Genomic DNA, 18,681 nt, shown 5'->3' on the forward strand with positions numbered 1-18,681 from the left:
GCCGTATTGTCTGAGCAGAAACTTCAGTACCCACATCTGACAAATCTTTTCTCAGTTCCTCAGCAGTCACACGGGGACTTTTCTCCACTCTACGCTTCAGGTAGCGCACAGCAGTCGAAGTCAGCATCTTCTTTCTGCCACGACCAGGTAGCGTTTCAACAGTGCCCTTTGCCTTGAATTTGCGAATGATGCTTCCTATGGTGTCTCTTGGTATGTTTAACATCTTTGCAATCTTCTTATAGCCATTGCCCTTCCTGTGAAGAGTAATCACCTGTTCTCTTGTCTTCCTGGACCATTCTCTTGACCTCACCATGTTTGTAACCACACCAGTAAATGTCTAGAAGGAGCTGAGTATCACAGTCATTTTAAAGCTGCCTAATTGGTGCTTATTAGGCTTTATTGCTGCTCCCTGATATCCACAGGTGTTTTCAATACCTGATTGAAAACACTTAATTGAACCTCTGTTCTTCAGAGTTGATAGATCCAACTATGAGATATGGCTTGTAGATCTTATAGATCTAAACTTTGAGTCCAGTTTCACTAGATCTCTCTCCGTCAGGAATAAATTACACCTGGAGATATCAACTCCGTTGTGAGTCAATCCTTTAACCCAACCACCAGGGAGACATAGAGCTGAAGGGAAGAACAACAGGCAGGAGACGAAGTGATGTTAAATAGACAGACAAATGATTTATTGAATAATCTCAGTTGTGTGTTGATGCTCAGTCAAGCTCTGCCAAACTTCGTCTGACTAGAAACAGATTCAATATGTGTTTTTAACCATTCCAGATTACAGTATCAAAACATTGTCTCATGACATTATTATGGACCTTGAGATGGAGACCAACGGATACTCATATCATCATAAGACACAATACAACTCCCAATGAGGTTAAACAACAGGAAAGTAAGGAACAAATAATATGAATAATAGTGAATAATAAAATAAATGAAAGAATACATATGATGAATATTGGAATAAATGGGATAAATGAAATAGAATAATAAGATGAAATAAACAAGAAACAATGTATGTTTCTATCCAGATCTATCATTCCCCCCTCTTAATCATATATGAAATAATTAGATTATGTATGATTATAAATCTTAATGATTAAAAGCAAGCAACCTCTCATAATCATGACAACAACAAAAACAAAAAGTTTGGATGATCAGGCCATACTTTTCCCTTCTCCATGCCCTCTAAATGGACAGGTCATTTTCTCTTCCATACCGCGTACGAGAAAAGGGGGTGTGACTAGTCTCAATGTGCTGTCGTCTGACCAGCATTGTACTTTTGACAAAACAAATAAAACAACTTCAAAGTAATGTACATGAGCAAGATGATTAACACCCCTGACACTACAATTGTTACAAATGCTTTCAAATGATTCCAGATGGGTCCTAATATTGATCCGAACCATGTATCTCACTCAGATGAGAATATACCATGATCTTTGTTGATTTTAGCAACCTGTTCATGTAGAACTTGAGCTAGATTGTGGACTACTTCCTCAGAATTGTCTGGAATGTAGAACAACACTCAGTACCAATTATTTTACAGGCTCCTCCCTGAGAGGCTAACATTATATCTAAAGCCATTCGATTTTGTAGAACAACTTTTCTCATTGCATATATTTCAACAGAGATGTTGGTGATAGACTGAAGAGTGCTGTTTGCTGTTTTCTCAAAAGCTTCCTGTAATGCCTGTACTTCAGTTTGTAGATCAGTCACTCCGAGGAATGGTACAAATCGCCCTAACCACTTTTCAACCTTGGAAAGGGAACGCCTAGTACGTGTCAGGATTAAATGATGTCTAACATAATCTTCTGACACTACTCGAACTGCTGGTAAAACATAAGCCAAATAACACCTTCCTCTCCATCCCTTAGGAAGGAACGGATAAGCTTTGTTACCACAAACAAAGTGTGTGCCATTAGAAGCAATGAGTGCTGAATTTGTGAGAAATGTCATATTACATTTAGACGCCTGAAATGTCAGGTTTGGGTCAGACTGACTTCCTGCATTCCTTTCAAAACACCAGAAGGAAATGCCCTCAGATTTTACATTGAGTGCGAATTGGCTATTGGAGCCAGTATTATCATATTTAGGCAAATGCCAAGAGTTGTAATGTGGATAAGAACAACCTCTGTAGTAGCACATAGTGCTTGTAACCTCTAGGTGAGTATTCCAAGGAAAATCGACCATTCTAAAGACACATCTGTGAGAATTTGATGTTGTTAATGGTCTAACAACTGTGCATTTAGCACCAGCTTTACCTTGTGATTTGGAACAATTAGAATTTCCAAAAACTATAGTATAAGTGTACCCATTGAGGCCCCCCTGTAGTGGCTGTATTTCTACTTCTTCCAAATATAACACTTTTGGCCATATATTCTTAACATCATCTTGATGTTTCAAAATTAAATAATCATACATTTGCAACAAATGAGCCGATATAGTTTTTAATTTGTCAGAGGTTTTCGGGTCTCCAATTGGAGCACAACACATGGATTTAGGAATAGGTGATTTTTGTACTAAATTAGCCAAAATCTCACCTATTTCGCCCATGTCATCTTGTTTAGCAATAGAGATCAGATCAGGTAATAGTAATGGATATGCTTGCAATTGCCATGCATTTATAGTTCTGGCATAGACGTTAGCCAAAGTCATTGCTAAATTGACATCTTTCTGAACTTATAGCTCTGGATAAAAGACAGAATATGGACTTATGCTTGGTAGGAGACCCAACACAAAGAACAAAATCCCTGCCATTTTAATTTGGTTCATATCCTTCAGTGTAATAATTAAAAGTCATCCATTGACCTGGCTTTGATCTAGATTCTGCTTTAAATTGTGTATGACAGTTATGTGATTTAAATGTCAAAATCCCTGTATGTAGATTAATCGAAGGCCAAAACAAGTATTGAGTGTACACAGTTAAAGTCCAACTTGGTCTTATTTCAGGATGTTGTACCCATTGGTCCTCTTGAGTTGAAGTAAAACCTACAGCCAATATAGCATTGTCATGTGACAGCATCTCAGAGTGTCTAACGGTGGTCTGTGTAGTTCAAATTGCCTTTGTTCTTGAAATGCAGACACATAACCAGAATTCACCAACTCTTGATAACGTGGTCTCTCTGCGTACTGATCTCGAGGTTGAAAATAGAGTGACGCCCCTCTTATCCGGTCTGCAGGTGGTTGGCGCCACAGAGTGTCCTCTGTATGATAAGGCCTGAATCTTTCTGCAAACTGCTTGAAGGCTGCTGACATCAATCTGTAAAGACAAAAAGGAGAAAGAAAGGAGACAGAGGAGTTCCACATTCAAGGAAACAAATGATGTCATCAAACGGTGTTGAAGCGTTTACCTTATTTTAACTATTAAGATTCCCTTGCAAAAATCAAGCAGAGACCAAGCGACTAAGCTGTAGTTTGGTGTAAGCTAATAACCCATCACCCTCCCCCTATGTTCATCGTGAGGGTGGCCCCCAAGTCAATAAAAGACAAGGTTCTTCTCACGACTCCATCCTACAGTGATTCGCCGGCCTCATTTCGATTTTTGGGAGTATGAGCTACAGCTAATTTACAGTGACTAATGTGTGTCCATTTAGTCTTGCCTAATAATGTAGACTACAAAAGGACCATCCCATCTTGGTTCTAAGCCTGAATGTTGCAGCTTCTTGACATAGACCATTTGCCCTGGTACAACACTATGCCCCCCCTCTTGGGGCATTTTCCAAGCTTCCTGAACCTGTTTTTGAGCCTTTTGTATAGCCTCTGTCAAAGTCATGCAGTACATTAAAAGTGTATCTGACATCATATGCACATCAGCCTCAGCAAGATCTGGAGTTCCTGGTAACGACATTGGTCGCCCTGTGATAACCTCAAAAGGACTCAGCCCAGTCTCTTTGTTAGCTGATGAACGGATACTGCACAGAACTAACGGAAGAGCCTCTACCCATGTCAGCCCTGTTGTTCCATATTTTGCCAGTCGTGTTTTAAGAGTCCGATTAACTCTTTCAATCATACCTGATGATTGTGGGTGCCCTGGACAATGAAAGTGCCATTGCATTCCCAGAAGTCTGCAAACTTCTTGACACACCTGGCCAGTGAACGTTGTGCCACAATCAGAATCAATACTGGTCGGAATTCCCCACCTGGGAATCACATCTCGAACCAAGACTTTAGCAGTAAAAGCAGCAGTGCCTTTCTTAGTGGGGAAAGCTTCCACCCATCTAGAAAACTTATCGACTATCACCAAGACATCCTGATAACCCTTACATTTAGGAAGAGTGATAAAATCGCATTGCAATTCACGAAACGGCCCAGAGGGTGCAGGTGTTGGATTTGAAACTGATGGAATCGGGGATGCCGAATTGTGTTTTTGACATGTCATGCATCCTTTAGCTACAGCTTCTGCATGTTTCCTGAATCCCCTTGTCCACCATACTGTGTTAAAGCGTGAACACATTTGAGAAACCCCTATGTGTCCTACACTGTGTATCTGTGTGGCCAGATAAGGAAGCAAGGCTTTTGTAGCGACAGTTCTGTTTTGACATCTCCAAATGTTGTCATCTGACAATTTACAACCATTTTCCATCCACACCCATTTTTCTTCTCAGGAGCACTGATTTTGCATCTCCGCTATGTCTTTGAGTTGTGAGTTATGTTCAATGACCTGCAGTTGACATGCTTGAGCAGTAGGAATGTCTGTCGTTCTTGCGGCGGCAACCTTGGCTGCCTGGTCAGCAAGAGAATTTCCCTTTGTTTCAACCGAATCGCTCTTCGTATGAGCTTTCACCTTCAATACCGCAACCTTTTGCGGAAGCTGCAGAGCCTTTAAAAGATTCTCCACCACTCCACCATTCTTTATAGGCGTACCTGCAGAGGTGAGGAAACCTCTTTGCTGCCAACCTGCTCTGAAATCATGAACCACAACAAAAACGTAGCGGGAATCACAGTAAATATTTACTGTTTTGTCAGTTGCCAATTCACATGCTTTTGTAAGGCCAATCAATTCAGCTTGCTGAGCTGAGGTTCCTGGTGACAGGGCCCCAGAAGCCAAAATTTCTGAATCAGTGGTAACTGCCCACCCTGCCTTGCGTTCCCCATTGTCCACAAAAGATGACCCATCAGTGTACAAAATCAGATCAGGATTTTGAATTGGTACGTAGTCTAAGTGTTCATCTACGCTTAAATTTTGTACAATCTCTGCACAGTCATGACCGTCTGGAGTTGCTTCAGACGGTGAAAGCAATGTGGCTGGGTTTGAAGGTGTAGCTTTTTCAATAACAATGTTCGGTAGCTCTAGTGCTGTGGACCATTTGATCCATCTTGGAAGTGTCACATGTGCAGCTCTGCCTAGAGACAACAAAGCATGTACAGAATGTGGACAACGAATGGTTAATTTTTGATCAAGCACTACAGGAGTCACACAATACAAAGCAAGATAAACTGCTTGAACTACTCGCAAGCAAGGCCCCCACCCCAGTGCTACTCAACTCAACTCAACTCAACTTTATTTATATAGCGCTTTTTACAATTTTCATTGTTACAAAGCAGCTGTACATGAGACACATTTAATACAAGTATGAATTCTAAAGCAGCCCCCCCGGCCAGGCAGATAGTGCAAAACAATATGCAAACGGTGGTGAGGAACCCAAAACTCCCATCGAGAAAAAAAACCTCAGGGGAACCCAGGCCCAACCAGGGGATTCCAGTTCCCATCTGGCAAAAGCTGCTGCCTCTGCACAAGCTCATCAGTGCTTGCACAACAAGGCTTAATAAAAATATAAAAATTAAAGATTATCATTAACAATCTAATAGCATTTGAAATGTTGTAGAAAAAAACAAAGTTGTCGCGTCCTTTATCCAGCTCTATCCTCTTAGCACTTGTCAGGTCACCGCTTCCCATTCTCAGCTCTGCCATCAGGTCTGGGCATGAACTGCATCCTGCGGTAACCTTGGAACAAAGAGACAAGACTGGCTGAGAGTAGAGTACTGTTCTGCACTCTTTGATGCAACAAGTACATCATTTGTTGTTGGATGTGTTCCTGGTTCCGGTTGATCTAAATAATGCAGCCTAAATCCTCTGAGGATTAATATTATGGAGGTGTAGTGTATGCAAGATTAAAAAGATGAGTCTTTAGTCTAGATTTAAACTGACAGAGTGTGTCTGCCTCCCGGACCGTGCAGGGAAGAATATTCCAAAGTTTAGGCGCTAGATAAGAAAAGGATCTACCACCTGCACTTGATTTTGAAATTCTAGGTATTACCAACTGACAGGACCCCTTAGAGCGTAATGTACGTGGTGGTCTGTAATACAATAGAAGTTCATTCAAATACTGCGGCGCTAGACCATGTAGGGCTTTATAGGTAATAAGCAAGATCTTAAAGTTAATGCGATGCTTTATAGGTAACCAGTGCAAGGTTGACAGAACCGGGGTTATATGCTCATACTTTTTTGTACGTGTAAGAACTCGAGCTGCCGCGTTTTGAACCAGTTGCAGTTTTTGTAATAGGCCCGCAGGGCAACCACCTAGAAGTGCATTACAGTAATCTAGTCTTGATGTCATGAATGCATGAATTAATTTCTCTGCATCTGACAGTGACAGCATATGACGTAATTTAGATATATTCTTAAGATGGAGAGAGTACTGTCAAATACAACGCCAAGATTCTTAGCTGATGACGAGGATTTTATGGAGCATCCGTCAATCGTTAAGCAGTATTCTTGGTTGTTACGCATAGCAGTTTTCGGTCCAGTAAGTAACACTTCTGTTTTGTCCGAGTTTAGTAGTAAAAAATTGTTACTCATCCACATTTTTAAGTCAACTATGCAATCCTTTATTCGATGAAACTGCTGGGTTTCATGAGGCATCGAGGAAATATAAAGTTGAGTATCATCAGCATAACAGTGAAAGCTAATTCCGTGTCGCTTTATTATATCTCCTAGAGGTAGCATGTATAATGCGAAGAGCAGGGGTCCCAAGACTGAGCCCTGTGGTACACCGTACTGGACTTGTGATTTGCGGGACACCTCATTGTTTATTGCTACAAATTGAAAACGGTCGGATAAATAAGACTTAAACCATTTCAATGCTATTCCGTTAATGCCGACGTAATTTTCGAGTCTATGTAGAAGTATGCTGTGGTCAATGGTGTCAAATGCAGCACTGAGGTCTAGCAGCACCAATAACGAAATACAGCCACGGTCAGACGCTAAAAGCAGATCATTTGTAACTCTGATCAAAGCAGTCTCTGTACTGTGACATGCTCGAAATCCAGACTGGAATTCATCATTAATGTCATTCCTTTGGAGGAAGGAGCATAATTGAGTTGAAACTACTTTTTCCAGAACTTTAGATATAAAAGGTAAATTCGATATAGGCCTGTAATTCCCTAGTTCTTTAGGGTCGAGTTTGGTTTTTTTTAAAAGAGGCCTTATAACAGCCACCTTAAATGCTTTAGGCACATGTCCTAATGTCAGAGATGAGTTAATAATACTAAGAAGAGGATCTATAATTTCGGGGAGCATTTCTTTCAGTAGTTCTGTAGGTATAGGGTCTAGCATGCATGTTGATGATTTAGATGATTTAATGATTTTAGACAGTTCATCGTGATCTACTGTAGAAAATAATTGCAATTTCTCCTTAGGGGTGCTGTAGTTAGTTTGTTCAGCGGATTTCACTACAGGTTGCATTGTTATAATTTTTTCTCTTATATCTTGGATTTTACTTGTGAAGTAGTTCATAAATTCATCACTGTTATGCTGATAATCAGAATCTGACGTCGATGACGACTTATTTTTTGTTAATTTAGCCACGGTGTTAAATAAGAACCTAGGGTTGTGATGGTTTTCCTCTATTAGTGTTGAAAAGTAGGCGGATCTAGACGTTTTTATTGCATTCCTGTAATTTCGAGTACTATCCTTCCATGCTATACGAAATACCTCTAAATTCGTTTTCTTAAAGTTGCGCTCCATTTTACGGGATGCTTTTTTTAGAGTCTGAGTGTGTTCATTATACCACGGTGTTGGGCTGCTATTTTTAATTTTCTTTAAACGCAGAGGAGCAACTGTGTCTAATATTTCCGAGAAAGTAGAGTTAAAATTTTCAATAGTAGTGTCAAAATCGTCAACGTTATTACTCATGCTGGATATTTTAGACAATTCAGGCAGATTATCGAGAAACGCATCTTTGGTAGTTGAAGTAATCGTTCTACCATATTTGTAACAAGGAGTTTGATTTGCAGCCGTAGGCCATTGAAGCAAACATAATATCAGATAATGATCCGAAATATCTTCACTCTGCTGAACGATTTTAACATCGTCCACATTTATACCATAAGAAAGTATTAAATCTAAAGTATGATTACGAAGGTGAGTGGGTCCTGACACATGTTGACTAACGCCCATGGAGTTAAGAGTGTCTTTGAAAGCCAGTCCCAAGGCATCTGTATCATTGTCTACATGGATATTAAAGTCACCGACGACAAGGACTCTATCTGCGGCCAGTACTAGTTCTGATAAGAACCCACCAAAATCTTTAATAAAATCTGTGTGGTGCCCTGGAGGCCTATATACAATAGCTAGAATAAATTTTAAAAATGTTTTGTCCTTAGTATTAGGTGTCGATACGTGAAGTACCATGACTTCGAAAGAACTGTACTTAAAATTAGACTTCTGAGAGGTAATAAAAGAATTCTTGTAAAGTGCAGCGACACCTCCCCCTCTACCTTTTAGACGAGGCTCGTGTTTATAGTAATAATCATGGGGAACGGATTCATTTAGAGTAATAAAATCATCTGGCTTTAGCCATGTTTCTGTCAAACAAAGCATGTCTATTTTATGATCGGTTATCAAATCGTTAACAAAAAGTGCTTTATTTGAGAGAGATCTAATATTAAGCAATCCGAGTCGTAACAGCTGATTATCTGTATTTTGTTCATGTTTGATTTGTTTAACGTTTATTAAATTACTTTCAAGAGGTTTACGCAATATCTTATGTTTGCTAATCCGGGGGACAGACACAGTCTCTATTTTATGTTGTTTGTAAGAAGGGATTATTACATGTTGTATATTTTGTGTATTCTGTAACGCGAGACGGCAAGCAGACAGTTGGTTAAGCCATTCTGTCTCTTTCCTGACCTGGGCCCCAGGTAGTCAGACTTTAGCATTATTAAGACTGTGTGCCAAATTTCTAGAGAGGAGGGAAACCCCATCCCAGGAGGGATGGAGACCATCTCGTTTCAACAGGTCAGGTCTGCCCTCAAAACTCTTCCAGTTATTTATAAAATCTATATTATTCTGCAGGCACCACTCAGACAACCAGCCATTTAGTGATGATAATCTGCTATAAATCTCATCACCACGGTAAGCAGTAAGGGGGCCAGAGAATATTACAGTGTCTGACATCGTTTTTGCGAGCTCACACACCTCTTTAATATTATCTTTAGTGATCTCCGATTGACGGAGTCTAACATCATTTGTGCCGACATGAATAACAATCTTACTGTATTTACGATTAGCCTTAGCCAGCACATTTAAGTTTGACTTGATGTCAGGCGCTCTGGCTCCCGGTAAACATTTGACTATGGTGGCTGGTGCCTCTATGTTAACGTTCCGGACAATAGAATCACCGATCACTAGGGCACTTTCAGCAGGTTTCTCAGTCGGTGCGTCACTGAGCGGGGCAAACCTGTTCGAGACTTTAATCGGAACGGTTGAGTGATGTTTTGTCCTGCGACTATGCCGTCTCACCGTCACAAAGTTTCCCAGCTGCAGGGGATTTTCAACCGGAACCGAGCTGTGTGCGCTAACATTGCTCGCATCCGAAGTGTTTTCTACGGTTCTTACACTCTTACTATCCTCAAATAAAGATTGGATGCGAGACTCTAATTCTAAAATCTTCTCCGTCAGCCTAACTACTTCCCTGCATTTATCACATGTAAAACCCTCGCCGCTGACAGAGAAGGCTAAACTAAACATATGACATGAGGTGCAAGTAACAACAATAGGAATAGAAGCCATAACTCACCGGGTATGAAGTGCAATCCTAACTTACCAAGGTTGCTTGATGAGTCTTAGTATATACACTTAAAAAGAGAAACAGTTAGCACACAAGACAAATAGGGGGAGATAATGTTTCACAATGTCAACAGAAGGCAAGCTAACACGCTAATATGCTAGCGGCGTTACGTTTCAATGAATATAGGTTTAAAATATAAAGTTATAAATAATTCGGCAACGACAGTGATATGTAACGATAGTAAAATACACTAATAATAAGACCAAGAACAAATGTGAGGTGAAGCAAGTGTCAGAGGATACAAACTAGCCGCCGGCAGCGATGCAATCAGGAACCGGAAACCGCCGGTTTCTCAGACGAACTCCAGTCCGACTCCAGCTACTGTGTCAAGTTGCTGAGAATAATACCCCATAGGTTCATTCTGATCTCCCCATTCCTGAGTTAACACGGAGGTCATGTAACCTTTTTGTTCATGAACATGCAATGTGAATGATTTCCTGTGATCTGGTATTCCCAAAGCTGGAGCTACACACAAAGTCTGTTTCAAATTCTCAAAACATAAGTGAGTATCAGGATGCCAGTCAACTAAGTCCTGTGCTCTGGGATTCCCTTTCAACAAATCGTTTAAAGGTTGTGTTTTCTCTGCATAGTTTTCAATCCAACTACGATTGTAGTTACAGAGACCCAGGAAAGATCTTAACTCTCTGATTGTTTTGGGAACAGGATGTCTTTTAACAGCCTCGCAGCGGCTTGTTGTTATTTTCCTCTAACCCTGAGACAAACTCTGCCCTAGATAGATTACCTCACTCTGACATAGCTGAGCCTTTTTCAGATTCGCTCTGTGAACTTTGCTGTGCAGAAAATCAAGCAGCCGCCTGACATCTCTCTCTTGTTCAGCTTCATTCTCTGAACAGACCAGCATATCATCAATGAACTGGATAACAACTGATGTTGACTCAAATTCTTTCATGTGTCTATGTAGAGCCTGATGGTAAATAGTGGGGGCTTTATGGAGGCCTTGAGGAAGACGAATAAACGTGAATTGCTGACCCTGAACTGTGAAAGCAAACCATGATTGCACATCTTTAGCAAGTGGCACTGACCAAAATCCATTAGCCATATCAATCACTGAAAACCATTTGTGTTCTGGTTTAATCAAACTGAATATAGTGGTTGGGTCAGCTACGAGATGAGTGATCTTATCAATGTACTGATTTGCTACCCTGTAGTCAATTGTGAGTCTCCATGAACCATCAGGTTTCTTTACAGGCCACACAGTACTGTTGCTTGGGCTGTTGATCTTAACAATAATGCCTTTCTCCTCAAGATGTTCAATCACTGGCATAATGCCCTTCATGGCAGCAGGGTTGAGGGGATACTGCTTAGTGCAAGGGGGCGCTATCCCTGTAAATGTGACAGGTTCCATAACAAGTAACCCACAATCTGTTTTATTATCTGTCCAAATCGCATGGGATCGTAAATCAGCTTTGACCAATGTTCTCAAGCTCTAGGTTACTTTGCCCTCCTTGAATTCAAAGTTTGAATTTAGAGTTAGCAACACATCCAACCCCAATAATGGTTGAGTGACTTCACCCACCCAAACTGCAGCATTGATTTCTTTGGCCCCAAACAAAAACGTTATCGGCTGTGTTTTTGTTAAAAATGTTCCCTTCCCTGTTGCACCTGTTACATGAATGGTTTCTGTTGTCATCAAAACATTTGAAAGATAACCTGATGGAATCACAGTTAACTCTGCACCAGTATCAATTAGGAAATCTACGTCTGTTTGTGTGTTAAGAATGTGGGCCCTCACATATAAGCCATCTGACTTATGCATAACCACTGCCTCCAAGTCCCTGAGACAGTGGTGACCCAATTTTTCCCGTACCTCTGCAGCTGGCTGTTGGACAGCACCCAACAGCCTTTGTTGTGTCTCACTGGAAAGCTGAGCAAACTGATAAACTGGATCTAAGACATTTGAAACATTGGGAGGAGGGGAAGGAGGCGGAAAACTTTGCCCAACACTCTGCTTTATCATTGCATAGCAATTTTTTTCCCAGTGTCCCCTTTTTCCACAACGCATGCAAACATTCTTTGGCACAGTATTTCTGGACCGATTTTCAGAATCTGCTTTCAAAGACCGCATTGATTTTGAGGCTTGGCTCTCTGCTCGAGCTACATCACTTGCAGTTTTCATCAAATCATCAACAGTGAAATTAGTGTCTGTGGGATGTCACGGGGAGAACAACGACACGGACACAACAGGTACAATAAACGGCCCCGGAGGGTACTTTTATTGAAGGTTCCAAACGAGACAGGGGAATGCACCAAGATGGTGCCGGTCGAAGGTGCTGGTGATCTCCGGGTAGGGGAAAAGTGGTAGTCGTTCTCAGAGCCTCGTACACGTGTACGGTCCCGTCATATTGCCGGGACCGCACTATAGCCGGCAATATGAATCTGGTCATCCAGTCCGTCCTTCAGCCTTCGGAGTCTAGGAGGAAGACAATACGTGACGTGAGTAAGTTGCTCAGTAAGGTTTGTGGAGATCAAGCTCACCTTCCCTCAGAATGCCAACAGCTTTTATAGCTGTTGGGATTGTGCTTTGAACGACCTGCAGGTGCGTCTCGTTGATTTCCCCTGTCTCCATGGCGACGCTGATTGCGCAACGGGTGACTCGTCACACTCCCCCCCCCAAGCGTTGCCTTGTTCGCCTGGGCCGTCCTGTAAGGAGATGGAAATATGTGTGGGGGGGTTTGAGTGTCACCTGACCTAGTGGTCCACCCTGACCAGATCCTCGACAGACCGTCTGCATTCCCGTGGGAGGTCCCGGCTCGATGTACCACAGTAAAGTGGAAGTCCTGGAGCGCTAAAAACCATCTTCTTACTCGTGTGTTATTGTTCTTAGCTTTGGCCATCCACTGGAGTGGTGCGTGGTCCGTTACTAACGTGAACTTCCGTCCCAGGAGGTAATAGCGTAGCTCCAGGACTGCCCACTTTATGGCCAGGGCCTCCCTCTCGACTGTGGCATACCGACTTTCCGCCGGGGTGAGTTTGCGGCTGATGTATACCACCGGGTGCTCAGCCCCACCCCGGGTCTGTGACAGGACCGCTCCTATTCCGGTATTGGAAGCATCGGTCTGGAGTATGAAGGGGCAGCCAAAATCCGGCGCATGTAGTACTGGGGATGACGAAAGGGCCTTCTTCAGTACCTGGAATGCCTGTTCCGCCTCCGGTGTCCACTTCACGTTCTCTGGCTGCCCCTTCCTGGTCAGGTTGGTCAGGGGGCTGGCTATGGACGAAAAGTTGGGGATAAAGCACCTATAGTACCCTGCTAGCCCCAGGAAGGCACGTACCTGAGATTTGTTACGGGGTCGAGGGGCATCCCGGACGGCTTCCACCTTCTTCATCTGGGGTTGGATAAGACCTCCCCCGACCCTGTATCCCAAGTACTGGGCTTCGGCGAGTCCGAGGTGGCACTTCTTGGGATTCGCCGTCAAGCCTGCCTTCCGTAGGTCCATCAGCACTCTCCGCAATCGGTCCAGGTGCTCATCCCAGATCCCCGAGTGGATGACTACATCATCAATGTAGGCTGCAGCATATGGTTGATGTGGACGAAGCAAAATATCCATCATCCTCTGGAAGGTGGCCGGTGCCCCATGCAGTCCAAAAGGTAGGACTCTATATTGCCAATGTCCCCCTGGGGTGCTGAATGCGTTTTTTTCCTTGGAGGCTGGGGACAGGGACACCTGCCAATACCCTTTTGTTAAGTCAAGTGTTGTAATGTACCGGGCCTTCCCTAGCCGGTCCAGGAGTTCATCCAACCGGGGCATTGGCTACCCGTCGAAGCTGGATACCTCGTTGAGCTTCCGAAAATCGTTGCAAAAGTGGAGAGTGCCGTCTGGTTTTGGGACCATCACGATGGGACTGGACCAAGGGCTGCGGGAGGGCTCTATCACTCCAAGCATTTTCATCCTGTTGATTTCCTCCTCTATAGCCAACCGACGAGCCTCTGGTACCCGGTAGGGCCGCTGTCTGATGATGACTCCGGGTGGTGTTCGAACTTCGTGCTGGGTTATTCGAGTCTGCCCGGGCTTTTCTGAGAATACATCTCGGAACTGACTGACCAGGGTCTGTAGATCTTTCTTTTGGAGAGGAGACAGCTGTTCTCCCATTGGGATGACTGGTGGTTCTTCTGGAACGGAAATCGTCAACAGGGCTGGGGTGGGGATCCACTTCTTCAGTAAATTAATGTGGTACAGCTGCTCCTCTCGTCTTCTTCCCGGCTGACGGACACGGTAGTTGACCGGCCCGACCTTCTCCACTATAACGTAGGGTCCCTTCCAGGAGGCCAAGAACTTGGATGTGGCTGTAGGGATCAGCACCAACACTCGGTCTCCTGGTTGGAACTCCCGTGGCTGGGCAGGCCGATCATACCACCGTTTCTGGGCGCGCTGGGACTCGACGAGGTGTTCCCGAACAATAGGCATCACTCTGTCTATGCGGGATCTCATCTGCTGTACGTGCTCGATCAGAGACCGGTGGGGGGCAGGTTGCTGTTCCCAGGCATCACGGGCGATGTCCAAAAGGCCGCGGGGTTGTCGACCGAACAGAAGCTCGAATGGCGTAAACCCAGTGGACGCCTGGGGCACTTCTCGTACGCCAAAAAGCACGTAGGGAAGTAACAAGTCCCAGTCGCACCCATCCTCTGCCACCACTCGGCGGAGCATCCTCTTCAACGTCTGGTTAAATCTCTCCACCAGACCGTCAGTTTGGGGATGATACACAGAGGTCCGGAGTTGTTTCACTTTGAGAAGGCGGCAGAGGTCCGCCATCAGCCGGGACATAAACGGGGTCCCCTGGTCAGTCAGGACTTCAGTGGGGATGCCTACTCGGCTGTAGAGTAGAAACAGCTCCTTGGCTATCGCTTTCGACGTTGCTTTTCTTAATGGAATGGCCTCCGGATACCGGGTAGCGTAGTCCACCACTACGAGGATATACTCGTGCCCCCGGGCAGACTTCGGCAGCGGTCCTACCAGGTCCATCCCGATGCGTTCGAAGGGCACCTCGATTACTGGTAGGCGTATGAGAGGACTGGGGGTGGTCGTTCGGGTGAAGTCTGCTGGCATGTGGGGCAGCTTTGACAAAACGATCTCGGATACGCTGTATGGTGTTCGCTGCAGCCATATGTCCGGCCATGGGGTGTGTGTGAGCTAGCTCCATCACCGTTGCTGTTTTGGTTGCAGGTACCACCAACAAGAGTTTCTCCTCCCCCCGCCTCATAGCGGCGCAGTACAACAACCCCTGTTTAATAACAAAATGGGGAACCGGGTGTGGACCGGGCTGACGGTCTTCTCCGTCCACTACTCTCACCTGGCCCCAACAATTTTGTAGCCTGGGGTCCTCCCGTTGTTCCCGTCCAAACAATCCCCCTATGGTCACTTGTTGGTATAGGTCAGTGAACAGATTATGGTCAGGACCCTCACCCTCCTTTTCGCTTTCGGTGGCCATCAGAACGGGTCGGGGCTTCCTCTCCTTTTTGGCTCGGGCTCTCTGTAGTCGCCCCTCGCGACCCACTGGCCGCACTATGCCGGGCTGTACCAGGGTGACCGAGCTACCGTAGTCCAGCGTAGCGGTGATGGGTCGCCCATCTCCCCGGACCATCCGCCGAGGAGCTCCCGACGGCACGGTCTGGTGTGTACCGCACAGCCAGCGAGCCACATAGGGGGGTTTCCCGCGGAAGTCTGTTCTGTAGGCTTCGGCTCATCCCGTGGCGTAGCTGCTTGGGGTTGATGAACTGGCCTCGAGGTGCCCTCCAGCGATCGCCAATTAGGGTTTCCCCTCCGGGGCCATGCCAGCTCTCTCTCTCCGGCCTCTCTGGCTACTGATGCCTCTGCCAACTCTACCGCTTCCACGACCTCGCGTAGGGTGGATGGTCCTCTCATGCTGACGGCCATTCGGAAACGTCGGGGTAGAGCTCTTAACAGCCTGTCTACCACTACGCGCTCCGCCACTAGGAGGGCTGAGGGTTCTCCGGTCATTAGCCAAAGATGTGCCAGCCGGGACAATTGGGCCGCCTGGGCTCTCACTGGGATGCGTTCCTGGTACGTCCATTGCTGGAACTTCTGGGCGGCACTGATAGGGGAGAGACCCACCCTGGCGAGGATCTCCCGTTTAAGAGCTTCGTAGTCCTCGCTGGTGGGTGGTCGCATGGCATGGTAGGCCCGCTGAGCTTCGCCGGACAGAAGTGGTGCTAGAATCCTCGCCCACTCGGCCTTGTTCCAGGCTTCCCTCGTTGCTACTACCTCGAAAATATGTAAATAGGCCTCTTTATCGTCATGGTACGTCAGTTTCGTCAACAGCTGATGGGCCGCAGTTCTCGTTTCTGGCAAAGATGTTCGGGCAGCCATACCCTCTCGGATCATACCCAGGGTCTGGTCTGTCTGTTCCTGCCGGCTGGCCAGTTGCTCTGTAAACCGTTGCTGGCGTACCACAACTTCAGCCAGGCGTCGGATAATGTCCTCCATCTTGAAAGAGAGAGAGCTGCACGTGTCCTGCAGGATGCACAGAGAGAGAGAGAGAGAGGAAAAAATAAAAATTAAAAATATTGTAAGTATCCGGGGTGAGGTAATCGTAGCCTACGTGTCGTTGCTATGCCCGCATTCTCCACCAAATGTCACGGGGAGAACAACGACCAGACACAACAGGTACAATAAACGGCCCCGGAGGGTACTTTTATTGAAGGTTCCAAACGAGACAGGGGAATGCCCCAAGATGGTGCCGGTCGAGGGTGCTGGTGATCTCCGGGTAGGGGAAAAGTGGTAGTTGTCTCGGAGCCTCGTACACGTGTACGCCCAAGGGAATATCCGGGACCGCACTATAGCCGGCAATATGAATCTGGTCATCCAGTCCGTCCTTCAGCCTTCGGAGTCTAGGAGGAAGACAATACGTGACCTGAGTAAGTTGCTCAGTAAGGTTTGTGGAGATCAAGCTCACCTTCCCTCAGAATGCCAACAGCTTTTATAGCTGTTGGGATTGTGCTTTGAACGACCTGCAGGTGCGTCTCGTTGATTTCCCCTGTCTCCATGGCGACGCTGATTGCGCAACGGGTGACTCGTCACAGGGAGTACCTAAACCCTCTTTCCTGTTACAAACACCTTTTCTTATTTCAGGTAGTAACCCATCAAGCCAAACTGATAACAAAGGTCCTCCCTTTCCTGGGATCCTAATAAAGCTCACAGGGTCGCCCTTTTGATCTAGCCCTGAAAACATTGAAAATGTCTCACACATCCGTTCAGTGTAATCCTCAACATTCTCATTAGCTTTTTGTTTGCAGCTGCTAATCTCATTCCAGTCGACCTTTTGCTGTTGTGCTTTTCTGCACCACATCTTAAGCCTTTTCCATCCTTCGATCTCTGATCTAGGGTCTGCCATGCTCTCATCATATAAAACATCACCAAGAGCTTCCTTCAAATTCCTTCTGTCTGCGGCTGACAGATTCACTGAGACTATGCTGAACCCATCTCTTTCTGACAGAGAAAACACCTCTTTAAGAGCTTCCAGTCGAGCTAATGCTGCCCTCGGATCTTTTCTCACATCCCCAACCTCTTTTGACCATTTAAACACGTCTTTGGCATTTGCAGCCACATATTTGTAATGGACTTCATCACGACCCTGAATCTCACGATCCATTAACACGTTTCCATCTTTTGTTTTCTGAATATAAACTTCAGTTTTCTTTTGGCCTTTTTTAACATCAACCCTCAAGGGTCTGAGTCTTGCCTTTGCTCCCTGAAATTCATCCGAATCAGTCTCTGTGTCATAATCAGTATCACAGGATTTAAGGATTTTCCGTTCTCTTACAGAAGGAGGTTTTTGCTTTTTCTCCTTTTTAGCCTGTTAAAACTGATCTTCGAACTCCTTGCACCTGTCCTGTAGAGTTGTTATTTCTACAGTCATAACTTCCTTCTCTTCGTTACAGTTTTCCACCTGGGATTTTAAATCATCACACCTATCTTGTAATCCCCTCAATTTGCTTTCCATAACATCTTTCTCCCTGTTATGGGTATCTTTGTCTATTTTCATTTCCCATTTCCTGCATTTAGACAAGGTAACAAGAGTCCAAGGAACCTGCCTTGAATCTCTTTTCCTCATTCTCTCAATTTTTTTCCATACTGTCCTAATGTCATTAGGCTCCCAAATCCCACCTTTCTGAGCTTTGATCTTACATTTTTCAACTATTTCTGCCTCAGTTTGTTTAGTGTCAAAACATTCAGATAATTTATCTGACAATTCCCCTGCTATTTTGTGTAGTCTAATCTCTACATCACCCTTAGTTTCAGACATCTTTTCGTCTATAGTTTTGTTTCCTGACATTGCCATACCCATAATGAACAATTAGAATCAATCCCCTAACACACACAGTGTTAAACCACGGTACCGATTTACTTTTGATTCTTTAGATGGAGATGACAAACAACCAACTCACACTGCTGTAGGCGCGCCCCAGTTGCAGCAGCACGATGAGGAGAAGACATGCAGGGTTTCCCTTCGTACCTCTCGTCCGTCACAAGTCCGGTTGTTCAGCTGTCATTCCATCCATATGATAGACCCAACTATGAGATATGGCTTGTAGATCTTATAGATCTAAACTTTG

At 44.8% G+C, this 18,681-nt stretch overlaps 1 protein-coding gene across 1 annotated transcript; it reads right to left on the minus strand.

The window, feature by feature from the left end:
- Positions 1-9,028: 9,028 nt before the first annotated feature.
- Positions 9,029-10,400, minus strand: LOC130428299 (uncharacterized). Its single transcript, XM_056756198.1, has one exon. The coding sequence runs from the start codon at positions 10,028-10,030 to the stop codon at positions 9,164-9,166; it is 867 nt and encodes a 288-aa protein (XP_056612176.1). The 5' UTR covers positions 10,031-10,400; the 3' UTR covers positions 9,029-9,163.
- Positions 10,401-18,681: the final 8,281 nt, after the last annotated feature.

The sequence above is a fragment of the Triplophysa dalaica genome, chromosome 9 (genome assembly GCF_015846415.1).
Source record: "Triplophysa dalaica isolate WHDGS20190420 chromosome 9, ASM1584641v1, whole genome shotgun sequence".
NCBI lineage: Eukaryota > Metazoa > Chordata > Actinopteri > Cypriniformes > Nemacheilidae > Triplophysa > Triplophysa dalaica.